The 18,716-nt window shown below is 43.9% G+C and overlaps 1 protein-coding gene across 6 annotated transcripts in view; it reads left to right on the top strand.

Annotated features, from left to right (window-relative positions):
* Positions 1–18,716, top strand: part of Erc1 (ELKS/RAB6-interacting/CAST family member 1) — a 346,919-nt gene that overhangs the window by 100,233 nt on the left and 227,970 nt on the right. For all 6 annotated transcript variants that reach the window (XM_045137240.1, XM_045137238.1, XM_045137236.1 and 3 more), the window contains 2 exons: positions 11,692–11,829; positions 12,832–12,972. In XM_045137240.1, coding sequence (XP_044993175.1) covers positions 11,692–11,829; positions 12,832–12,972 — 279 coding nt within the window. The remainder of the gene's footprint in view (positions 1–11,691; positions 11,830–12,831; positions 12,973–18,716) is intronic.

Raw genomic sequence — 18,716 nt, 5'->3', positions numbered from 1 at the left:
CCAGGACTGTGAGTAGCCTAGCTGAAGGGGCGGAATTGGAACTCTGGAGACTTGTCGGTGGTTAGAATTACTGGACTTGGAGACTTGTCATTGGCTAGAGTTGCTGCACTTGGAGCTGCAGAGTTTGATGTTTGCCCTGGTTGTTTTAAATCTTATATTGGTTGAATATCTCTTTGCTATGCCCAATGCCATCATTTGCAGTGTGAGTGTTTATTCTGTGCCATTATGAGGTTTGGGGGGATTTTTTTGTTATTATGGCTCAGTTAAGAGACCTTGGCCTGTGGGAATGTTTGACCATCACTGGGAGTGATCAAAGCTATGGGGATTTTAAAATTTGGAATGCATTGTATTTTGCATCATGTATGGTTATCAGCTTATGGGGACCAGGGGCGGAATATGATGGTTTGATTCCGGTGTCCCCATAAAGTTACATGTTCTGAATACTAGCTTCTCAGCTGATGGAGATTTGGGAATTAAAGCCCGTGTTTTATATTTTTGAGGTAGAGTCTTGCTCTGGCTCAGGCTGACCTGGAAGTCACTATATAGTCTCAGGCTGGCCTTTAACTCACAGTGATCCTTCTACCTCTACCTCCCAAATGCTGGAATTAAAGGTGTGTGCCACTATACCCAGCTCCTTCTTGTTTATTTTTTTTTGTTGTTGTTGTTGTTTGTTTGTTTGTTTTTTGAGGTAGGGTCTTGGTCTCGCCCAGGCTGACCTGCAATTCACTATGTAGTCTCAGGGGGGCTTAAGGTTGTCCTCTAACCTCTGCCTCCCAAGTGCTGGGATTAAAGATATGTTGCCACCATGCCCAGCTGTCCTTGTTTTTTGCACGCATAGTGTGTGTGATGGTATGTGTGTCCTGGGTGTGTGCCTTTGGTAGCCAGAAGACAGTGTTGAATGTGTTGCACTTTTCACACACTCACCTGTTTACTTTAAAATGAAATCTCTCACTGAGCCTTGGGCTGCTCTTGTCATGAACCCCATTAATTCTGGTTTGTTTCCCATGGCACTGGTTGTGCATGGCTACACTCAGCTGCTTTACATGGGCTCTGGGAAATTGAACTAAGGATGATCCAGGCCTTCTTTGGCCCCATGCTTTCATCTTATTAAACCATCTTCTCTGCCCTCTTTTTTCTCTCTTTTAAAAAGATGGGTTGTGAGGCTGGAGAGATGGCTTGTGAAGCCTAAGGATCCCGGTTCAAGGCTTGGTTCCCCAGGACCCATGTGAGCCAGATGCACAAGGTGGCACATGCATCTGGAGTTTGTTTGCAGTGGCTGGAGGCCCTGGTGCACCCATTCTCTCTCTCTCTATTTGCCTCTTTCTCTGTCTTTCGCTCTCAAATAAATAAAATCAAAATATTTTAAAAGACTTATTGTTATGTGTATAATATATGCTTATGTATATGTGCTCATCATGCTGCTGTATAAATGAGAAGCATTTTTATGGGCACACGTACCACTTCATACAAACTGTTTGTACATCCTTTGGGTTTGCTCAATGCTAGATTGCATGTGTCTGCACCTGTTTCAGGTCGTCTTCACTAATGACAGTTTGCTTGACATATAAAGTAGCTAGCTTTGTTAGTATTATTATTGTTATTGTTATTTTTTGTTTTTTTGAGGTAGGGTTTCACTCTAGTCCAGGCTGACCTGGAGTTCACTGTGTCGTCTCAGGGTGGCCTCAAACTCACAGCAATCCTCCTACCTCTGCCTCCCGAGTACTGGGATTAAAGGTGTGTGCCATCACACCCCATGATTTTCTTTACCTCCTCCTACCTCTACCTTCCTCTTCCATCTTCCAGAGTCCTCTTTCTTCCTAATTCTTCCTAATTCTTCTTCCTCTCCTTTTGCCTTTATCTTCACCTTCTTCCCTCTGTTCCTCCTCCTCTTCTCTCCTCCTCTTCCCTTCTCCTCTCTCCTCTTCCCTCCTCCTCCTCTCTCCTCTTCCCTCCTCCTCCTCTCTCCTCTTCCCTCCTCCTCCTCTCTCCTCTTCCCTCCTCCTCCTCTCTCCTCTTCCCTCCTCGTCCTCTCTCCTCTTCCCTCCTCGTCCTCTCTCCTCTTCCCTCCTCCTCCTCTCTCCTCTTCCCTCCTCCTCCTCTCTCCTCTTCCCTCCTCCTCCTCTCTCCTCTTCCCTCCTCCTCCTCTCTCCTCTTCCCTCCTCGTCCTCTCTCCTCTTCCCTCCTCGTCCTCTCTCCTCTTCCCTCCTCCTCCTCTCTCCTCTTCCCTCCTCGTCCTCTCTCCTCTTCCCTCCTCGTCCTCTCTCCTCTTCCCTCCTCGTCCTCTCTCCTCTTTCCTCCTCGTCCTCTCTCCTCTTCCCTCCTCCTCCTCTCTCCTCTTCCCTCCTCCTCCTCTCTCCTCTTCCCTCCTCCTCCTCTCTCCTCTTCCCTCCTCGTCCTCTCTCCTCCTCGTCCTCTCTCCTCTTCCCTCCTCCTCCTCTCTCCTCTTCCCTCCTCCTCCTCTCTCCTCTTCCCTCCTCCTCCTCTCTCCTCTTCCCTCCTCGTCCTCTCTCCTCCTCGTCCTCTCTCCTCTTCCCTCCTCCTCCTCTCTCCTCTTCCCTCCTCCTCCTCTCTCCTCTTCCCTCCTCGTCCTCTCTCCTCTTCCCTCCCCGTCCTCTCTCCTCTTCCCTCCCCCTCCTCTCTCCTCTTCCCTCCCCCTCCTCTCTCCTCTTCCCTCCTCCTCCTCTCTCCTCTTCCCTCCTCCTCCTCTCTCCTCTTCCCTCCTCGTCCTCTCTCCTCTTCCCTCCTCCTCCTCTCTCCTCTTCCCTCCTCGTCCTCTCTCCTCTTCCCTCCCCCTCCTCTCTCCTCTTCCCTCCTCCTCCTCTCTCCTCTTCCCTCCTCCTCCTCTCTCCTCTTCCCTCCTCCTCCTCTCTCCTCTTCCCTCTTCCTCATTTCTCTTCCCTTCTCTTTCTTCCTCCCTCCTCCTTTTTCCTCTTCCCTTCTCTACTTCCCTCCTCCTCTTTCCTTTTCCCTCCTCCTCTTTCCTCTTTCTTCTTCTTCTTTTGTGATTGGTCTTCAACTCACAGCCATTGTCCTAGCTCAGTACCCCAAGTGCTGGGATTAAAGGCATTACTCACTATACCAGCTTTATGTATGTATTCTTTTTTTTTTTTTAATTTGAGAGCGACAGAGAGAGAAAGAGGCAGAGAGAGAGAGAGAGAGAGAGAGAGAGAGAGAGAGAGAATATGAATATGGGTGCGCCAGGGCCTCCAGCCACTGTAAAGGAACTCCAGATGCGTGCGCCTCCTTGTGCATCTGGCCAACGTGGGTCTTGGGGAATCGAGCCTCGAACTTGGGTCCTTTGGCTTCACAGGCAAGCCGCTTAACCACTAAACCATCTCTCCAGCCCCTGGTATGTACTCTTAACCCCTGGGAAAATGCATGGCAGATAGCAGGAGCTCTGACTTAAGTAAGTGTCGTATGAATGAATGAACTTTGTGAGTTCTGAGACAGTTAACTTATTTATAATTTTCCTTTAGCTTATTAGGAATATCCCCCTAGGTATCTGGACATAGTGGTGCTAGCCTATAATCCAGCACTTAAGATCCCGAGGCAAGAGGGGTGCCATGAGTTTGACGTCAGTGTGTCTCAAGTTCTAGGTCAGCCTAGACTACTTAATAAGATCTAGTTTCAACTCCCCACAAAACAACAAAGAAATGGTCCCTCAAATTCCTGGAGCTGGAGTTGTGGCTCAGTGGTAGAGCATGCACTTAGCATTCATAACTTCTTGAATTCAATCCTGAGTGTGCACATACATACATATCCACTCTCTAGAATTCCTGTGCATATGTGTACATGTGTATGTGTATGTATATGCATGTACTTATGGCTGTGTGAGTACATGTATAAATATATGAAAAAATTATATAATCTTTTAGTCTCTGCAGTGATAGATATTGTACCCACGGTCTCATGCATGCTAGCAAGCACTCCACCATTGAGTCAACATCTACAGCCTTTCATACTCTTGCTTAGTCTTTTTCATTTTTCTTTTTTCGGTTTTTCAAGGTAGGGTCTCACTTGAGCCCAAGCTGACCTGGAATTCACTATGTAGTCTCAGGCTGGCCTTGAACTCAGGGCAATCCTTCTACCTCTGCTTCCCAAGTGCTGCGATTAAAGGTGTGCACCACCATGCCCAACTGTATTTTTCTTTCTATGTACTTGAATCTCCTTTGTGATAGCATGCTATTTCCACATATACCCCCACCCCATCTCTGGCTTGACTTACTATTTTAGTTCTTATGATCACTTATCTTAACAGATAGAACCTCAGAATTATTTTCCATGCCTGTATATGTATATAGTCCCTTTTAATTCCCTTCTGCACACACCAATATTACTTGTTTACAATGGCCAGGCCATATCTGCATATCTGGGCTTTAAAATGTCCAATGATAATCTCTGTTCCTTTGGAGGCCAGCAATTGCATCTATAGCTTGTCTCTTTCTTTTTTCTTTCTTTCTTCCTCCCTCCCTCCCTCCCTCCCTCCCTCCCTCCCTCCCTCCCTCCCTCCCTCCCTCCCTCCCTCTCTTTTTCGAGGTAGGGTTTCACTCTAGTCCAGGCTGACCTAGAATTCACTATGTAGTCTCAGTGTGGCCTTGAACTCATGGCAGGCCTCCTACCTCTGCCTCCTGAGTGCTGGGATTAAAGGCATGTACCACCATGCCTGGCATATCTCATATTATAATAAAATGGGTCTCTTCATTTTTTTTTTTTTGTATCACTAGTGTCTGGCTCAGTGAGATAGGAGGAGATACCCTATTAAATAAATACTTCCAAGCAAATGAAATTTGTTTCAAGGAATAAATGGCTACAATAAAAAGTTTCATTGAAAATACTTTCTGCTTGGGGCTGGAGGGATGGTTTAGTGGTTAAGGCGTTTGCCTACAAAGCCAGAGGACCCAGGTTCGATGACCCAGGTTCGATTTCCCAGGACCCATATAAGCCAGATGCACAAGGTGGCGCATGTGTCTGGAGTTTGTTTGCAGTGGCTGGAGGCCCTGGGGCACCCATTCTCTCTCTCTCTCTCTTTCTCTCTCACCTTCTTTGTCAAATAAATAAATAGATAAAAATAAAAAATAAAATTAAAAAAAATATTTTCTGCTTAACTAAAGAACGATTTAAAAATCTAACCACTGGAAACCACTTTCTTACTATTGATGTGGAAACATGATGTCCAGCTGGTTAGCTGTTGATGTCATGCTTTCCCTGCTACAAGGAAACTTTCCCTCAAAACTGTAAGACAGAACAAGTCCTTCCTTCCATAAACTCTCTCTCTCTCTCTCTCTCTCTCTCTCTCTCTCTTTCTCTCTCTCTCTCTCTCTTTCTCTCTCTCTCTCTCTGTGTGTGTGTGTGTGTGTGTGTGTGTGTGTGTCGCGCAAGGGGTTGGGGCAGGGAGGAGTAGGCTCTCACTCTATCCCAGGCTGATTTAGGACTCACTTTATAGTCCCAGGCTGGCCTCAAACTTTCAATAGTCCCCTTTCCACTGCCTCCCAAGGGCTGGGATTAAAGGCATGTGCTGCTATGTCTGGCTCAAAAGGTGCCTTTTGTCAGGTGTTTTGTCATGATACCAAGAAGGTGACTGTCACAGAAAATTGGTACTGAGAAGTAGGAGAGTTTCTTCAATGAACCTGACCACGTGGTTCTTTTTAATCTTTTAGAGGAGTATAGAAAAACTTGGAACTTGGGACTAGAGAAAGAGGTTAATGGGCTATTCTGGTCTAACTTTGAAAGACTTCAATGTAGGAAGAACTGTGGACTGGGAAGGCTTCGCTTAGGAGTTTTCAGAGAGGATAAAGAACTTTGTTGGGAACAGTGCTAGAGCCGGTTGATGTGATATTCTGGTTATGTTCTGCATATGTCTGAGAACCTGAGCAAAATTGATTTAAAAAGTAATGAACTGGAGCCGGGCGTGGTGGCACACGCTTTAATCTCAGCACCGGGAGGCAGAGGTAGGAGAATCACCATGAATTTAAGGCCACCCTGAGACCACATAATGAATTCTATGACAGGCTGGGATAGAGCAAGGCACTACCTTGTAAAACAAACAAACAAACAAAGAAGCAATGGACTGATGTGTTTGCTAGGAAACTGCAGAGCAGAAGAATATGGACAATAACAAGTTTGGCATAGAAAGTACTTAAGGTTTTAGCCCAGAAACTACAGCAGTTTCAGATGCAGTATATAAGTGATGTCATTGTGATTGTTTGAGAGGTGTCAGCTGCTCTGCATTGGGAGGAGTGCTGATTCTTTTGAAATAATGCTTTCTGAAGGCATTTCCTTTTTCTCAAAGTCACTATCTCTCCTGCATTAATAGATTTGGCAGTATTGCCCACCTAGTATTGGTTTTGGAAGTATGACAAATGAAGGAAAAAGAGGATTGTTGAATTGCAGCATGTTCCCATTCCTCCTTTTTGGATTGGGAATGCTCGTCCTGTGACATTATGTGTTAGACGTATGAACTTGTGTTTTGATTTTGCAGGGCTCATAGTTAAGAGACTGACTTGATTCTCAGATGAGACTTTGAATTTTTATTTACTTTTTAATATTTTATTTATTTATTTGAGAGAGAGAGAATATGAATGGGCTCACCAGGGCCTCTAAGCACTGTAAATGAACTCCAGATGCATTATACTACCTTAAGCATCTGGCTTACGTGGGTCCTGGAAAATCAAACCTTTGTTTTTCGGCTTTGCAGGCAAGCACCTTAACTGCTAAGCTGTCTCTCCAACCTGACTTTGGACTTTTAAGTAATGCTGGGACTGATTAAAAACTATGGGACTTTTAAAGTTGGACTTAACATAGTTTGCATCATGAGATAGCCATGAGTCTATGGGGGACAGGGGTGGAATATGGTAGTTTGAATATAAAATGTGTCCCAGAGGGCCTTAGGTGTTTGTGATTAAGCCTCTTATTTAGTTTCCAGCTGATGGAGCCTTTGAGACGTGAAGTGTTTCTGGAGTTGGGACTTGGGATTTTATAATTCAGCCCCCTTTCCTAGTGCTAGGTAGGGCACTCTTGCTGCTTCCTCTGAGCTGATATGACAAGATATGATGCTGGTTGTCTGTTTGTTTTTAAATTTTTTTTTATTAACAACTTCCATGGTTATAAAAATACCCCATGGTATTACCCTCCCTCCCCCCACTTAACCCTTTGAAACTCCACTCTCCATCATACATCTCAATCAGTCCCTCTTTTACTTTTGATGTCATGATCTTTTCCCCCCTCTAATGATGGTCTTATGCAGGTAGTGTCAGGCACCGTGAGGCCATGGATATTCAGGCCATTTTGTGTCTGGAGGGAGCATGTTGTATGGAGTCCTGCCCTTCCTTTGGCTCTTAAATTCTTCTGCCACCTCTTCCACATTAGACCTTGAGCCTTGGAAGGTGTGATATAGATATTGTGGTATTGAGCACTGCGGTCATTTCTTTCCATCACCATGTTCTGAGTCGTCCCAAGGTTACTGCCATCTGAAAAGAGAAGATTCTCTACCAAAAGTGAGAGTAACATTAATATAAGGGTGTGAACATTAACAGAAGTGCTTACTGGGCAGTTTGATAAGCATAGTATCTACATTTGGCCAGACAACAGCAGGTGTTAAACCCCTAGGGCTCATGACTACCCCTGTTTTAAGTTTTCAGTATCAGGGATGTATTCCCTTCTCATGGAGCAGGCCTCCAGTCCAATTAGAGAGCAGTTGGTTTCCCCCATAATAGATGTGTCACTTTTGCACCCATTGGCTCATTTGGCCTGGCTGGCCAATTATTAGGCTTGCAGTGTCCATTGATGAGTATCTTCAGTGGTGATTTCTCTTTCTCCCATTGAACTGTATGCAGAAAGGCTTCTTCCAGCTTTCTGTCAGCTGGTCTACATGGAGGAGGTTATCAGCTCAGATCCAGCAAGATTTTTCGGTGGTCTTGCAGTCCAAATATGTGGAGTCTTCAGCAATAGGATCTTACCATCTATCCCTGGTGGGAAACCAAGGGCCTTGGCAATGGCCTGTAATGTTTTGGGGTCATCAGGGATCTCCCTGGCCAACAACTCACTGGAGCTATCCCATCCCTGGCACTGAAAATTTTCTAGCAACAATCTACAGCTCCTGAGTGTTTCATTGTTCAAAAAAGTAGGATTACATATGATTTATTTATATCCTCTTAGATTTTGATTAGCTGTCTTTCTTTTACTCAGTCTCTTCACCAGACCTCATTTTGGGCCTTTTCACCCCCCATTAATCTATTCTATTTACATATACAATACCATCCTATTAAGTACCTCCCTCCCTCCCTTCCTTTCTCTTCTATCTCTTTTCTAGCTTACTGGCCTCTGCTACTGAGTTTTTTACTTCTCAGACAGAAGCCCAGTCATCTGTAGCTAGGATCCACATATGAGAGAGAACAAGCGATGCTTGGCTTTCTGGGCCTGGGTTACCTCACTTAATATAATCCTTTCCAGATCCATCCATTTTCCTGCAAATTTTATAAGTTCAGTTTTCTTTACCACTGAGTAGAACTCCATTGTATAAATGTGCCATATCTTCATTATCCACTCATCAGTTGAGGAACATCTAGGATGGTTCCATTTCCTAACTATTGTGAATAGAGTGGTAATAAACAAGGTGGAGCTAGTATCTTTAAGGTAGTGAGACGAGTCCTTAAGGATATATGCCTAGGAGTGCTAAAGCTGGGTCATATGGTAGATCTATTTCTAACTGTCTTAGGCACCTCCACACTGATTTCCACAGTGGCTAGACCAGATTGCATTCCCACCAACAGTGTAGAAGGGTTCCCCTTTTTCCGCATCCTCACCAGCATTTATGGTCATTTGTTTTCATGATGGTAGTCAATCTGACAAGAGTGAGATGGAATCTCAATGTAGTTTTAATTTGCATTTCCCTGATGACTAGGGATGTAGAACAGTTATATAGATGCTTATATGCCATTCGTATTTCTTCTTCTTTTTTTTTTTTTTTTTTTTGAGGTAGGGTCTCACTCTGGTCCAGGCTGACCTGGAATTAACTCTGTCATCTCAGGGTGGCCTTGAACTCATGGCGATCCTCCTACCTCTGCCTCCCGAGTGCTGGGATTAAAGGCGTGCGCCACCACGCCCGGCATCTCCTTTTGAGAACTCTCTATTTAGTTCCATAGCCCATTGGCTTGTTTGATTTCTTATTATTTAATTTTTTGAGTTCTTTGTATATCCTAGATATTAATCCTCTATCAGATGTATAGCTGGCAAAGATTTTTTTGCCATTCTGTTGGTTGCCTCTTTGCTTTATTCACAGTGTCCTTTGCTGTACACTTGTTTTGTTTTTTGAGTTAGGGTCTCACTCTGGTTCAGGCTGGCCTGGAATTAACTATGTAGTCTCAGAGTATCCTCGAACTCACAATGATCCTTGTACCTCTTCTGTCTGAGTGCTGGGATTAAAGTTGTACACCACCACGCCTGGCTCCTGGTTGTCTGTTTTTGCCTTGCTTTCCCTCCCATGATGAAGCTTCCTCTCTAAATTGTAAGTTGGAATAAAACCTTTTCCTTCCATGAAAAAAAAAAAGTCTAAACACTAGCATTCAAGAACAGCTTTTCCTTTGTGCAGCTTGAGTTTATCACTACTATTTACTGTTTCTTGTCCCCTTTCAGTTCACTGTGCAGCAATCTCTGCTGGCATTCAGTCACATCTTAGGAGCGTTCCTGTCCTCTGTAGCCCCTCCCTGAACTGCCGCTTCCATGTTGGGATTTCCTCAGTACTTACTTTATTGGGGATTTACCTCTTTGTGTATATGCCTATAGCCATATTTGTGCCTTTTTTCTATTGTGGTGTTAAATTCTGGCCTCAATAAGGGTTTTGCATGTAATTCTAAAACTCATAATTAAATTATTTTCACAGAATACACATACACACACCCACCTCCAGAAGCTGATCTGTTTCTGACTGAAATTATTGTGTGTATTATTAGTACTACTTTTTTTTTTTTTAAAGAGAAGTAAGCCTTTATTTCCATGTTTTCCAAATAAAGCTAGCCTTTTTGTTGTTTGCCTTCTGGTGATTAGTCAAAGAGAAGGAATCCCCTGTGCTGGTGTGACTCCTCCCGCTCTTCCTTCACTTCCACTTTGCCTGGGGCCATGGCAGCACGGGCAGCAGGAGCAGCAGTGGTGGTGTGGCCATGGGCAGAGGCCACAAATGCAGGTGGACCAGCCTAGAAGGCCTTGACCTTCTCAGCAAGTGGGAGGGCGTGCTCAGTCTCCACAGACGGAGCAGAACCCGTGTGAACCTGTTGGTGACAGAAGGTGGCACCGGCGCAACAGCTGGGTAACCGATCCGCAGACAGACACTGGCAACATCATGGACACAGGAAGCAAGCGTGCAGCACCCGTCTGGGGTCCAGCACTCCTGCGTTGCCGATGCTGGCATTGTCAAACACCTGCTGGATGGTCAGCGTGCACTGCAGGGTGGCCTTGCGGGTGCCCACTCTGTCTGCAGTCTTGACAAGCTGCACATCACTCAGAGTTTCAGTGGTGCCCCTGGAGATTGTGGAGGTGATGTCTGAAGCCCGAAAGGAGGAGGTCTTCTTGGGCCCCAGACCAGTGTTCTGGGCCAGCACAGTGACTTCACATAGGGCATGGCACCAGCATGGGCGGCAGCTGTCATCTTATTGGCCAGCAGCATGTCTCTGATCTCCAGTGAGGTCCTCACACAAAGCTCATGTTCCCCGGGTATGAGGCAGCAGCTTCTCTAGCGCTGGGAGGCTCTGCAGGAGTCCTCGGGTGTCCCTGTGCACCATGGTGTTCTTGCCCGCCAGTACCACAGCCTTCCCTGGAGGGACATGCAGATCTACGGCATCTGCCTGGAGCCCACATTGTCTGCTCCCACCACGAAGCATTTTCTTTTTTTTTTTTTTATTAAAATTTTATTTATTTATTTATTTGAGAGTGACAGACACAGATAGAAAGACAGATAGAGGGAGAGAGAGAATGGGCACGCCAGGGCTTCCAGCCTCTGCAAACGAACTCCAGACGCGTGCGCCCCCTTGTGCATCTGGCTAACGTGGGACCTGGGGAACCGAGCCTCGAACCGGGGTCCTTAGGCTTCACAGGCAAGCGCTTAACTGCTAAGCCATCTCTCCAGCCCACGAAGCATTTTCATTCACCATACAAGAGCTGGGTGATCTTAAGGAAGTCCTTGCACTTCCAGGTCACACTGTCTTCTCTGGGCATCATGGCGCTGCGTCAGGGGTTACTATACAAGGCGTGTGGGTGCGCACTCTCTCTCTCCCTCTCTCTCTCCCTCTCTTTCTGACATATATATGTGTGTGTGTGTATGTGTGTGTGTATATATACATATGTACACACACATATACACACACATACATACATATATATGTATATATATACACACACACACATACACACACACACATGCACACACATCAGAGTCAGAGAGGGAGGGAGAGGTAGAGAGAATGGGCGTGCCAGGGCTTCTAGCCACTGCAGATGAACTCCAGGTGCGTGCGCCCCTTGTGCGTCTGGCTAATGTGGCTCCTGGGAAATTAACTCTGGGGCATTTGGCTTTGCAAGCAAGCGCCTTAACTGCTAAGCCATCTCTCCAGCCCAAAGACAATGTCACTTTAATGAGGATGCTGGTGAGAGAGACTATTGCCACTAATTAAACGTATTTTTTCTTGACTTTATATCTATCCTCAGATTGAAAATCTTCAGGAGCAGTTGAGAGATAAAGAAAAGCAGATGAGCAGCTTGAAAGAGCGAGTCAAGTCCCTGCAGGCTGACACCACCAATACTGATACTGCCTTAACAACTCTGGAGGAGGCGCTTGCAGAAAAAGTGAGTGACGAGCCCCAACTCGGTGTATGTTTGTATTTTGCTTTCTTACTATTCCAGAGTTGGCTATAGAATATGGAAGACGTCCCTTGTGGAAAACAGTTCTTTGTTGCTACTGACATACATGGTGTAAAGGAAAGAGTGTCTGTTGAGTTTCTGTTGATTGAAACACTTGCTGCCAGACAAGATCAGTTGAAAGCTAGAGGACAGAGGCCAATTGTTAAAAGAACTAGTATGTTTTCCCCACTCGGCTACTTTTTGAAGGAAAATAAACTTTTTTTTTAACTTCTTTACATATATATTTTACTTATTTGAGAGAGAGAGAGAGAGAGAGAGAGAATGGATATGCCAAAGCTGCCATCCTCTGTAACTGAACTCCAGATGTTTGTGCATCTGGCTTTACATGGGTACTGGAGTATCAAACTTGGGTCCTTAGGCTTTTCAGGCAAGTACCATAACAGATAAGCCATCTTTCCAGCCCCCAAATAAATTTTTTTATTATTTTATTTATTTTGCAAGTAGAGAGAGAAGAGAGACAGAGAATGGGCTCATCAGGGCCTCCAGTCACTGCAGATGAATTCCAGACACACGTGCTACTTTGTGCATCTGGCTTTATGTGGGTACTGGGGAATTGAGTCTGGATTAAACTTCTAATCCATCTCTCCAGGCCCCAAAATAATTTTTTTTAAAAATATTTATTTATTTGAGTGAGAGGGGGAGAGAAAGAGAGAGAGAGAGAGAATGGTCACATCAGGGTCACTGTAGATGAACTTTAGATTAAAGCACCACCTTGTGCACCTGTCTTTATGTGGGTTCTGGGGAATCAAACCCAGGTCATTAAGCTTTGTAAGCAAGCACCTGAATGCTGAGCCATCCCTGCAGCCCCCAAGTGACTTTTTAAAAACTTCTTGAACAGCTTGCATTTTTTTGAATAGAGTACAGAGTGTTGAATTTGGTGCAGATGGGAATTGCCTTCTATGTTGATGTGCTTTTTTTTAAAACCAGGAACGAACAATTGAACGCTTAAAGGAGCAGCGGGACAGAGATGAGCGAGAGAAGCAAGAGGAGATAGATACCTACAAGAAAGATCTTAAAGACCTGAAAGAAAAAGTCAGCCTATTGCAAGGAGACCTCGCAGAGAAAGAGGTTAACATTATTTAAATGGAATTATTTGGTTTGCTTTGTGAAATCTGTTGGTATTTACATAGTGCATATAATCAAGGAAGGTTTTCTGAGTACTTTGATAGCAGGCTTTCTGGTTAGTTCGGGAAGCTATGCAGAGACATAGTAGATTGCTTCATTCATTTCCTAACTATTTTTCACGTGTGTGTGTGTATGCATGTTCACATATATGTGATACCCTTGGGTGGTTGCAGATGCACATGTATGGAGGACAGAGGTTGACATTGGGTGCCTTCTTTGATCATCTTGAACCCAGAGCCCACCAGTTGTTTAGTATAGCTAGTCAGCTTATCTCATTGGGATTACAGGCAGACTGCCATGACCTCCATGTTTACATGGGTTCTGGGGATCTAATCTCCTGTCCTTCCCCTTGTGCAGCAGGTGCTATACCTGAGCCATCCCCTGAATCCCTTCTACCTCTGCTGCTGCCTCCATTACTGGGATTAATCTCGCTTTTGTTGTTGTTGTTTTGTTTTGTTGTTGCTGAGAGAGAGAGAGAGAGAGAGAGAGAAAGAATGGGCATGCCAGGGCCTCCAGCCACTGCAGACGAACTCCAGATGCGTGTGCCTCCTTGTGCATCTGGCTAACATGGGACTTGGGGAATCGAACCTAGGTCCTTTGGCTTTGTAGGCAAACGCCTTAACTGCTAAGCCATCTCTCCAGCCCTATTCTTTTGTTTTTCAAGGTAGGGTCTCCCTTTAGTCCAGGCTGATCTGGAATTCACTATGTAGTTTTAGACTTGCCTTGAAGTCACAGTGATCCTTCTACCTCTACCTCCGGATTCACCATCCCCCTGAACCTTTGTTTTCTTTTAAATATTTTATTGACAACTTCCTTAAGTATAGATAATAAACCATGATAATTTCCACCCATTACTCCTTCCAAATCAACCCTCTGTTGAATCCCTTCTTTCAACTAGTCTCTTTTCTATTTTTTTTTTTTTTTCTTGGATTTTTGAGGTAGGGTCTCCCTCTAGTCCAGGCTGACCTGGAATTCATTATGTACTCTCAGGGTGGTCTCGAACTCACAGTGATCCTCTTACCTCTGCCTCCCGAGTGCTGGGATTAAAGGTGCACGCCACCACGCCCAGCTTCTCTTCTGTTTTGATGTCATCATGTTTTTCTTTCTATCATTAAAGTCTTGTGTAAGATGTGTCAGGCACTGTGAGGCCACGAATATCAAGGCCATTTTGTGTCTGGAACCCCCTGGATCTTTTTTACCTCTTTTACTGTGTGTTGAGTTCATTTTTACTTGTTACTGACCCTTTTCTAGATCTTGAAATAACATGCCTTGTTACATTTGGTGAAACACTTACTTATAACAGCTATTAGAACATACCCTTTAAATTGGACAGCTGAATATAGTTTGATCTTAAATCAGTTTTTTCTTCCCTCCTCCACAAGGATAGAGAGCCTCTTACACATTTTGCTCTCACTATAGATGAGCACAGTACTGGCCACATAATAAATGATCAGTATAAATTTGTGACATTGGAGCTGGGCTTGGTGGCGCACACCTTTAATCCCAGCACTTGGGAGGCAGAGGCAGGAGGATTGCATTAGTTCAAGGCCACCCTGAGACTACATAGTGAATTCCAGGTCAGCCTGGGCCCTAATGAGACCCTACCTCGAAACAACAACAACAACAACAAATTGTGATGTTGTATTAAGTTCTAGTCCAACCTTCTTTTCACTATAGGTGCATAGACAAGGCAGTACCAGTGTAGTTTTCTGGATCTCTCAGTAAGGCTTTGGGGTTGGGAGTGTAGCTCAGTGGTAGAGAACTTGCCTAGCATATGTGAGACCTAAGTAAATAAATAAAGAGCTGAACAGATGGCTCAGTGGTTAAGATGCTTGCTTGCAAAGCCTGATGGCCCACCTTCAAATCCTTACTACACAGGTAAAGCCTGATGCACAAAGTAGCATATGCATCATTCGTTGTTTTTTTTTTTTTAATTTTTAATTTATTTGAGAACGACAGACACAGCGAGAAAGACAGACAGAGGGAGAGAGAGAGAATGGGCGCGCCAGGGCTTCCAGCCTCTGCAAACGAACTCCAGACGCGTGCGCCCCCTTGTGCATCTGGCTAACGTGGGACCTGGGGAACCGAGCCTCGAACCAGGGTCCTTAGGCTTCACAGGCAAGCGCTTAACCGCTAAGCCATCTCTCCAGCCCTCATTGTTTTTTAATTTAACGTTTTGCTGACAACATTCATTAATGAAGACAATATCCCATGGTAATTTCCTCCCTCCCACCACCTTCCCTTTGAAATTCCACTCTCCATCAGCGATCCTCCTACCTCAGCCTCCCGAATGCTGGGGTTAAAGGTATGAGCCATCTCTCGTGGCTAGACCATTTTTTGTTGGGTTGTTTAATTTATTATTTTTGATGATTTAGTTTTTTGAGTTCTTTGTATGTCTTGGATGTAATCCTCTGTCAGATGTATAGCTGTCCCATTTTGTAGTTGGCTTCTTTGCTCTGTTTGCAGTGTCCTTTGCTGTACAAAAGCAATATATATATATATATATATATATTATTGACAACTTCCATGGTTGTAAACAATATCCTATGATAATTCCCTCCCTCCCCTTTGAAACTCCACTCCCCCTCAGTCTCTCTTTTATTTTGATGTCATGATCTTTTCCTCCTGTTATAATGGTCTTGTGTAGGTAGTGTCAGGCACTGTGAGGTAATGGATATCCAGGCCATTTTGTGTCAGGAGAAGCACATTGTAAGGAGTCCTACCCTTCCTTTGGCTCTTACATTCTTTCTGCCAACTCTTCTGCAATGGATCCTAAGCCATAGAAGGTGTGATAGAAATATTGCAGTGCTGAGCACTCCTCTGTCACTTCTTCTCAGCACCATGGCAACTTCTGAGTCATCCCAACGTCACTGCCATCTGAAAAGAGAAGCTCCTCTAACCAAAAGGTGAGAGTAGCATTAATTTTTAATATATGGGTGTGAACATTAAGAGAAGTAGCAGGCAGTTTGGTGAACATAATATATGCATTTAGCCAGACAGCAGCTGATGTTACACCCCTAGGACTACCCCCTACTGTAGATTTTCAATATCAAGGGTGTATTCCCTCCCATGGAGTGGGACTCCAGTCCAATTAGAGGGCAGTTGGTTTCCCTCATAACAGACATACCACTATTGCACATTGGCTCATTTGGCATGGCTGGCCAAATTTAAGGTTAAGGCTTGCAGTGTTCACTGTTGAGTATCTCCACTGATGATTTCTCTCTCTCCCATTGAACTGCATGCAGTATAGCCTTTTCCCGCTTTCTGTCAGGATTTCTCAGTGACCTTACAGCCCAAGTATGTGGAGTCATCAGCAATGGGGTCTTACTATCTATTCTTGGTGGGAAACCAAGAGCCTTGGCAATGGTCTGTAATATTTTGGGGGCACCATTGATCTTCCTGGCCATCAACTCACTGAAAGGTATCCACCCTGGCACTGAAAATTTTCTAGTAACAATCTATGGCTTCTGGGTGTTCCATTGTCCAAAAAAGTAGGTTTCCATATGATTTATTTATATCCTCTTAGATTTTGATTAGCCCTCCCTCCACCTTTCCTTTCCTTTACTTGATCTCTTCCCTTGACCTCACTTAGGCGTTTTCACCCCATTAGTCTGTTCTTCTACTTACAGATATAGGTACACCCTTTTAAGTCTCCCCTCCTTCCTTTTCTATTCCCTTTATAAACTCCTTTCTAGCTTACTGACCTGTGCTACTGAGTTTTACTCCTACTCACGTGGAAGTCCAATCATCTGTAGCTAGGATCTACATATGGAGAGAACATGTGATGTTTGGTTTTCTGGACCTGGGTTATCTCACTAAGTATAATCCTTTCCACATCCATCCATTTTCCTGCAAATTTTATAACTTCAGTTTTCTTTACCACTGAGTAGAACTCCATTGTATAAATGTGCCATATCTTCATTATCCACTCATCAGTTGAGGAACATCTAGGATGGTTCCATTTCCTAACTATTGTGAATAGAGTGGTGATAAACATGGTTGAGCAAGTATCTTTAAGGGAGTGAGACGAGTCCTTAAGGATATATGCCTAGGAGTGCTAAAGCTGGGTCATATGGTAGATCTATTTCTAACTGTCTTAGGCACCTCCACACTGATTTCCACAGTGGCTAGACCAGATTGCATTCCCACCAGCAGTGTAGAAGGGTTCCCCTTTTTCCGCATCCTCACCAGCATTTATGGTCATTTGTTTTCATGATGGTAGCCAGTCTGATAGGATAGAGATGGAATCTCAATGTAGTTTTAATTTGCATTTCCCTGATGACTAGGGATGTAGAACAGTTTTTTTTTTAGATGTTTATATATCCTTTGTATTTCTTCTTTTGAGAACTCTATATTTAGTTCCGTAGACTTTTGTTTGTTTGTTTTTTTTTTTTTGGACGGTAGGGTCTTGCTCACTATGTAGTCTCTCAGGCTGGCCTTGAACTCACGGCCCTCCTCCTACCTCTGCTTCCCGAGTGTTGGGATTAAAGGCCAGCACCACCATGCCTGACTCCATAGACCACTTTTTAATTGGGTTGTTTGATTTCTTGTTATTTAGTTGTCTGAGTTTTTTGTATATTTTGGATATTAATCCTCTGTCAGATGTGTAGCTGGCAAAGATTTTCTCCCATTCTGTAGGTTTTCTCTTTGATCTATTCACAGTGTCCTTTGCTGTATAAAAGCTTTGTAATTTCATTAAGTCTCAGCAGTTGATGGTGGTTAATTATACCCAAGACCAATATGTTGAAGGGTTTCCCTTACTATTTCCTCTAGCAATTTCAGAGTTTCAAGTGTGACTTTAAGGTCTTTGATCCATTTGGACTTAATTCTTGTGCATGGAGAGAAATGAGTATCTATTTTCATCAATTTACAGTTACATATCCAGTTTTCTCAGCACCATTTGCTGAAGAGGCTGTCTTTTCTCCAATGAGTATTTTTGGCATTTTTGTTGAAGATCAGATGGCTATAGCTACTGGACTTACATCTGGGTCCTCTGTTCTGTTCCATTGGCCTACATGTCTGTTTTTGTGCCAGTACCATGCTGGTTTTGTTACTATGGCTCTGTAGTATAAGTTAAAGTCAGGTATGGTGATACCACCAGCCTTATTTTTGCTGCTCAAAATTGTTTAAGATATTCAAGGTTTTTTATGCTTCCAAATGCATTTTTGGATTGTTTTTTCTATTTCTGTGAAGTATGCCATTGGAATTTTGATGGGGAGTGCTTAAAATATGTGGATTGCTTTTGGTATGATTGCCATTTTGACAATATTGATTCTTCCATTCCAAAATCAAGGGATGTCTTTCCATTTCCTTGTGTCTCCTGTAATTTCTTTCTTGAGTGTTTTAAAGTTTTCATTGTAGAGATCCTTCACTTCCTAGCTAGGTTTATTCCAAGGTACTTTATTTATTTATTTTTGAGGCAGTTGTGAATGAGAGTGATTCTCTGATTTCATCCTCTGTGTATTTGTTGCTAGTATATAGGAAGGCTACTGATTTCTATGTGTACATTTTGTTTCCTGTTACATGGTTATAATGATACATATTTAATGGAATACAGTATGTTGTGTGTATGGTATGGTATTAGTGTTGGTGTTTGAGAGTTTTCCATATTCCTACTCATCTCCCCATTGCCTTAGATGCATTGGGATTACAGACTTGTGCACTACTTCCATATGGCTTTATGTGGT

This window comes from Jaculus jaculus, chromosome 18 (assembly GCF_020740685.1).
Source record: "Jaculus jaculus isolate mJacJac1 chromosome 18, mJacJac1.mat.Y.cur, whole genome shotgun sequence".
NCBI lineage: Eukaryota > Metazoa > Chordata > Mammalia > Rodentia > Dipodidae > Jaculus > Jaculus jaculus.
The sequence above is the reverse complement of the archived record's forward strand: the minus strand, read 5'-3'. Positions and strand labels throughout refer to the sequence as shown.